The sequence below is a fragment of the Tupaia chinensis genome, unplaced genomic scaffold, assembly GCF_000334495.1.
Source record: "Tupaia chinensis unplaced genomic scaffold, TupChi_1.0 Scaffold000175_1, whole genome shotgun sequence".
Lineage (NCBI taxonomy): Eukaryota > Metazoa > Chordata > Mammalia > Scandentia > Tupaiidae > Tupaia > Tupaia belangeri.
Window position 1 is genome coordinate 1,191,878 of NW_006159650.1, and position 7,156 is coordinate 1,199,033.

The 7,156-nt window shown below is 38.1% G+C and overlaps 1 protein-coding gene across 10 annotated transcripts in view; it reads left to right on the forward strand.

Moving 5' to 3' along the window:
• TTC3 (tetratricopeptide repeat domain 3) overlaps window positions 1-7,156 on the forward strand; it is a 154,377-nt gene that overhangs the window by 51,603 nt on the left and 95,618 nt on the right. For 9 of the 10 annotated variants that reach the window (XM_027770952.1, XM_027770958.1, XM_027770954.1 and 6 more), the window contains 3 exons: window positions 1,944-2,106; window positions 3,076-3,121; window positions 5,991-6,114. In XM_027770952.1, coding sequence (XP_027626753.1) covers window positions 1,944-2,106; window positions 3,076-3,121; window positions 5,991-6,114 — 333 coding nt within the window. The remainder of the gene's footprint in view (window positions 1-1,943; window positions 2,107-3,075; window positions 3,122-5,990; window positions 6,115-7,156) is intronic. The other variant, XM_027770960.1, reaches the window with a different exon arrangement.

A 7,156-nucleotide genomic window follows, 5' to 3' on the forward strand; every position in this document is an offset into this window, starting at 1 on the left:
GCAGGAATGGTTTATCAGCTGTCATTTTCTGTGCTAGCTATGTTTTATTTTTTTAAGGATTATTTTATTTTTATTCATTGTCATTTTTTTTGAAGTTGACCAGAGAGAAATAGAGAGAAGGAAAGTGAGAAAGCAAGCTGCCAGGTCTGAGACTTGAACCACAGTCAGTCATGTGAGAGTCCAGCCACCTTAACCACCACACCATCTGCCAGCCTGTGTTTTGTTTTATATGCAGATATATAAACTTTGAAGTTGAAAAATGTCTAAAGGATAAGATTTATGACTGTGTATAGTATCTGAGAGATCTCTTATGTTTTTATACCTTGGCTGTCAGGGCTTCTACACTTTAAGGAAAAGCAGAGTTGATTTGTGCACTAAACCTATAAAAGCACATACCGAAAGAATTATTCTTGGCTTTTTTTGGACAGAGATTTTTGCTATAGAGCACACGCACTTGCCAGAAAGAGAGAAAGTAATAAATTAACCCCCAGGGGATGGTCATACTGTGATCCCTTCTCCATTCTCCTCTTGGGATTTGGGCACACATGTGCACGTGCCCAGTGTGAGTTTTAAGCCACCAGATCCGGGACTTGGACAGCAGTCAATTAGGTGAGAATCTAGTGCTTTAGCCACTGTGCTACCGCTAGCCCATTTCTGGCTTTTTTAAGTGAAAGATGATCTTTCTTAAAAGGGTCACTTTTTTTAATTTTGTATTTTCTCCTTGATTCTCAGAGTCAGAGTGTTCTTTGCAAAATGTATATAGTAAAGAGGAAAAGAGCTCTGCATCAGGTATCACACAGTCAGGGTTGTTTAGGTTGCCTCTGTGTAAGTGTGACCGTACACCAGTTTCTAACCTATTTTATTTATAAATCACCTCTCTAATGGAGATACTGGCCCCACAAAACAAGTTCTGTTTGTGACTAGTTGGTTGAATTAGTTAGGTTTGGTACCATTGGCTTTCTATATTATAGTCATACTTGATAGAGATTTCTCAGTGTATAAATGGAGCCAGCAAACATTTTTCGTCTTCAGTAAACAAAACAAGAAACCAGTATTATTGGAATTAAGAATAAATGGATGGTTTTCAGTCTTTTCCTTTTTTTTATTTTTAACGAGAGATGTTTGCTTTAGAGCATGTGTGCTTGCTTACTGGAGAGAGAGAGAGAAACAGAAAGAGGGAAAGTGAGAAATTATCTCCCCCATGGGGGGATGGCCACGTCACCATCCCTTCTCCTCCATTCTTCTCCTGGGATTTTGGGCACACATGCACATGTACCAGGCATGAATTTCAAACTGCCAGGCCCAGGACTTGAACCACAGTGGACCATGTAAGAACCTAGTGCCTAACTTCCACTGTGCTACCTGCTGAGCCTTTAGTCTTTTTCTTAAAGCCAGGAACAACATGTAGAGATACAATCATTAAGAGCTGACTGAAGGGGAGAGAGGTGGTTGGAAAATCAAGCCTGAGTGCAGCCCTTCTCTGCCTGTGCTCTTCTCAGGTGCTGACAAACGACTACACAAGCCGCTTGTCCTTTCCAAGGCGGCAGACCTTCTGATTTTAACTTAGAGACTGCTCTTTTCTGAAGTATTTTGAAAAAAGTTACAATGACTTTCGTACTTTATTTGACATAAAATACTATATTTCATTCTTTATTAGTAAAATAGAAAAGTCTAATTCTTTGTTGGAGGCACAAAAATCTCTTAAGCAAAAATATTGATCTTTAATTAGTTGTTAAAAAGTTATTTGCTTAATTAATCTTAACTTTTTATTTAGCCCATTAGGTAATTTTATTTCCTGAGGTATTTTTATTTCTTTTCCACTGATAGGGGCCTAGTCTAACATTTTAAGTAACTAATAAATTTTAAAATAAAATATCTTTCCATATTGTCTTTAACTTAAGCATATTTTTGAGAAAAAAATTAAATTTATCTTTTTGGAACAGGGTCATTATCGTTATTGTGATGCTCTTTCTATGCTGGGGGAATATGACTGGGCCCTGCAAGCAAACCTAAAAGCTCAAAAACTCTGTAAAAATGACCCTGAGGGAATCAAGGATCTAATTCAGCAGCATGTAAAGTTACAAAAACAAATAGAAGACCTCCAAGGTATTTCACCTAAGATTCTTTTGGTTACAGTTGAATTCCCTTGAAAACTTTGAAGGTGGGTTTCTTGGATTAATGGAGGACCATAAATCAATTCTCACACAATTTGTACTTTGTTGGATTATCTTGGTCAAGTCACTCAAGTTTTCCATTTCTATCTGTGTAGAATTGTATTATAGTATGATAGTCTGGTTGGTAATTATAAATGTGTTGCATATTTTTAAAATTTGAAACGGACATCAGCCAAATTGTTATTATTTATTCTCTGTAGAGAAAAAGCCCGTCCAGAAATTTTGAATAAAATAAAAACTTTTCAAAACAAATATTAAAAACTTTTTTCAACTATTAAAATTATTTCCTGAAGAAAAGATCCTTTAGTACAGCTGTTTGGTGTTTTTGCACTAAAGTTGCACTAATTTTATAATGTGCTTAACACACATAGGTATGAACTTATTATATATATCAGAAATTTGTTGTGCAGGCTGGGAGTTGCAGGTTTGTATTCTGCCACTTTTTTTTTCCACCCTGAGTTGTTTTCCTTTTTCCAATGCCTGAAAATCCTTTACTCTACACTGTGAGCATATGTGTTTTTGCTTTTCTTCATTGAGATGTGATATCTTGGGTACTGAGCTGAGCGGGTCTGTTTCACTAACAGCTGTTGCCATCCAACATAGCATGATTATAAGATTGTGAGCTTCTCGAAGACAGGTACCATTTCTGATTCCAGTTTATATTTTACTATCATCCTGTCAACGATCACATGTAATGGGATGTCAGACAAGGTTTGTATAACATTTTATCGACACTACCCTAAAACTCAGCTTATCTAGAAATGTGTAATTGCTTAGGTTTACTTTCAAGTTTCCTAAATTTGATGTTCTTACTATCATCTTAAAGGAAATTTAAAAGTTTTATGATGTTTATCTTACCAATCCGTTGATTACTGTGTTTGTGTATGATTGATTTTTATAGGTCGAACACCAACAAAGAATCCAATTAAAGCCTTTTACGAAAGCAAGTGAGTTACTATCAGGCCAGAAGCTGCTACGTGGAATGACTTTGTCCCATAAATTTAAAAATCATTTGTGTTTGATGCTTTAGGCGCCAATAGCAACCACACTAATGAGGGATAGAAGAAGAGACGGTGATGGTTTAAAAGGCTTATGTTTACGATCAGATGATCTATGAGTTGTCAGATTTATTTTGCTGAGTTTTACTGAACATCTGGATATGTGTATACTGGTGATCAGTAGCCCAAGCCTGTAGGAAAAGAGGGGTGATATATTAATCAGATGTAACTATGCTTTAATGGAACCAGTTTGACCATAAGGGTTCTAGCAACAGAAAGCTAAAACACAGCCTGGACTTGTGCCCCTCACATCTGCCTCTGGCCTCTCAAAATCTATCAAAGGTGGGACTAGCAGTTAGCGTAATGGCTATGTCGCCGGACTCCCATGTAGTCGACTGCAGTTCAAGTCCTGGACCTGGTAACTTCAGCTCACGCCGGGCGTTTGTGTTTACGTGCCCAAGATCCCAAGAGGAGAGTGAAGGAGAAGGGATTGTGGCGTGGCCATCTCCCCGGGGGGTGATTTCTCACTTTCTGTCTCTCTGTCTGTCTCTGTCTGTTTGGCAAGCACAAATGCCCTATAGCAAAAAAAAAAAAAAAAAAAAAAAAAAACCCTCTCTCCCCCCCCAAAAAAAAAAAAAAATCTATCAAAGGCTCAGACTCTCTCTGTTAGAAATCCTGTTAGAAATAGGCAACAGGTTGATTTGAGTATGCTCACAAGAAAATAAATAGCAGCCAGGGTTCTACCTTTACTTATTTGGCAATTAAAATAGACTAAGCTTAAGTAAAGTGAGCCAACTATGAAAGCCACGCATTGTATGTCCCATTTAATATATTTCAAATGCCTGCATTCTATAGCAGAAATTGAAAGACTGGAAAGCTTGGCAGCAGGGAGGGTAACTATAGATACTAGAGACAGTATAGCAGGGGGGAGGTAATGGTAGAAGGGGGGGATCAGAAGAAAAACACACATACACACACACAAAAGCTAGCAGGCACAAAAATGAAAAGTTACCTGTTGATAATGTTTACATGTTGTACATTGTAAAGATGTACAGTGATTAGATGTAACTTAAAATGAAAAAAAAAATGAATGAAGAAAGGAAAAAAAGTAACATTTCTGGCACATCGGTGGAAATGTAAAGTGGCCCGGCTCTTCTGGGAAAGTAGTTTGCGACTTTTTTTTTTTTTTTTAAAGAATTTTTTAAAAGGCGGGGGGATGGTGGTGGTAAATTGTAACTTTAAACTGGTAAGACAATTTCCTTTGAAAATGGGTACACACCCTACTGTACACCTAAGTAGGCAATATTTTTTTTTCTTTTTTTTTCTTCTTTTTTTTTTAGAGATTTTCACTGTAGGGCGCGTGCGCTCGCCAGACAGACAGAGAGACAGAAAGTGAGAAATCACCCCCCAGGGGGGATGGTCACGCCGCAATCCCTTCCCCTCCATTCTCCTCTCGGGATCTTGGGCATGCACGCACACGCACCCGGCGTGAGTTTTAAGCCACCGGATCCGGGATGCGAACCGCAGTCGACTACGTGGGAGTCCAGTGATATAGCCATTACGCTAACTGCTGGTTCCCCTAAGTAGGCAATATTTTTCAACAATATGAAGAACAGACGATTGATATGCTTGGCCCCCTGTGTGGGTCTCAGGAATATCTGCTGAGTGAAAAGAAAAGCCTCTCACAAAATCATATATGGGGCGATTTCACTTATATACCGTTCTTGAAAAATATTATAGAATGAAGTTGCAAAACAGATTTCACTGGTTTTTAGGGGTTAGGTATGGCAGAAAGGGGTTAGGTATGGCAGAAAAAGGAATGACTATAAAGGTGAGGAAAGAGGGAGATCTTTGAGGTAATGAAATAGTTCTGTATCTCTATGCTTGCTGGCCATATAAATCTATTCATGTAGTAAAATAACAGAAATTATAAACTCACATTTTACCAGTGTCTTATTCCTGGTTTTGGTATTATTGTACTATAATTTTGTGAAATATAACCACTGAGGTAAGCCAAGTGATGGTTATAAAGGATTTCTCTGTTATCTTTTGCCATTTCCTTTGAATCTATAGTTATGTAAAAATAAAATGATTTTTTAAAAAGGAAAAAAATTTAAAGGATGCCAAAGTAAACTTAAGAAGAACAAAAAGAAATCAACGTTGGTATAACATATTATCTGTTTCACTAAAATTATTTTTTTAAAGGGATTTTTGTTTTAGGGCATTTGCGTTTGCTAGAAGACAAGCTAGAAATCACCCCCCAGGGGGGCTGGCCATGCCGCAGTCCCTTCTTCATTCTCTTCTCAGAATTTTGGGCACTCATGCACACATGCTCAGTGTGAGTTTCAAGCTGCTTGGTCTAGGACTCAAACCACGGTCGGCCATGTGGGAATTCAGTGCTCCAACCACTACACCACCTGCTGGCCCCTCACTAAAAATTTTTTAAGTTTTGATTCAGGGAAATAAAATAATGGCAATGTTTTCATTTTTAAAAAAATTGACTAAGCTTCTTTTTACTTGCTTGCTTAGATGCCGAGGTGATTGAAGCTGTTAAAATTTAATTATGAAGACTTACATATTTTAATACTAAAACCAAGAATAGTTTTCTTGAAGTGTTCTTAGTCTGAGTTTTCTGGTACTGAATTTAAAATAATGTTTATGTATAAAATGTCATCTCAGAGAATCCTTTTAAAGAAATAATCCTTTACCTTCAAGGAAAAAAGGCTGTGATTACTACAGTCTCATTTGATGGATAACTTTTCTAAAATGTTTATTAATCAGTAGGAATGAGAAGATCATTTATTTTATCCTCCCCCAGGGCCTACACACCTAGGAGTTTGTCAGCACCTACATTTAGTACTTCACTTAACTTTGTGGAGACTGAAAGAGATTTCAGAAAAACTAACCACGAAATGGCAAACGGTCGTAATCAGAATCTAAAGGTAAGCTTAGTTTAAAACAAAAATCACTTCAAATATAGATTATGGTAGTCTCATATTTTCAAAACAATACTTTGGTAATCATGAAAACCAAATATTTTGGCAATATGAGCTTCTTTTCCCCAATTGATATCAAGAAAATGTTTCTTTTTAATAAATAATATGGCTAACACATGCAACTACACAAAGATAGTATCTTTTTTCTTTTTTAAGAATTATTTATTTAACTTTATTTGTTTATTGTCATTCTTCAACTTGACTAGAGAAAGACAGAGAGAAAGGGAGAATGAGAAAGCAAGCCACCAGGTCTGGGACTCAAACCACAGTTGACCATGTGGGAGTCCAGCACCCTAACCACCACACCATCTGTCAGCCCCCGAAGATAGTATTTCAGTGTTGCAGAGTTTCTTGGGAAAATACATTTACATTTTTTTCCTAAATATCATTTTGCCGATAGGTCCTCCTTGTATGCCCTCCCTTTACATATCCCCCAGCAGTCACTTGGGATGAGCAGCAGCAGGTCTGGTAGCCTAGTCAGCCCCACTCCTTAAAGTGTTTTAGATTTTTCTTTTCCTCCCTTTGCCCCTTTGTAGTCTGCATAGCTACCCAGCCCAGGTAGCCAGATTGGGCTGTGCTGGCCCTGGGAGGTACCTCTTCACACCTTGCCCAGGTGTTTCTGCAGCCTCTGTTGCCCTTCACAGCAGCAGTCCAGCCCTTGACTCACTGCTGTGCTCAGCAGAAACCTTGATCTGATGTTTTCTTAGAGTGCCAGCAGGCCCTCTAGCCTGGCTCTGTGATGAGGTGTCCCAGACAACCTGTGCTGAGTTTTCCTTTGAACTCTAGCATACACGAAGTTCAGCAGTGTCACCAAGTCCACATTTATATTGCTCTTCAGGGTTTGAGATGAGAAAAATAAAATGGTACTTTGGCATTGGGTGGGTGATGGACCTTGAAGAGAGCATTTACAACCCACTATATAGTCCTTTGATAATACTGAAAAATCTCTAAGAGGCTGCATTCAGCCAGGGAGAGGAGCATAGGGAAA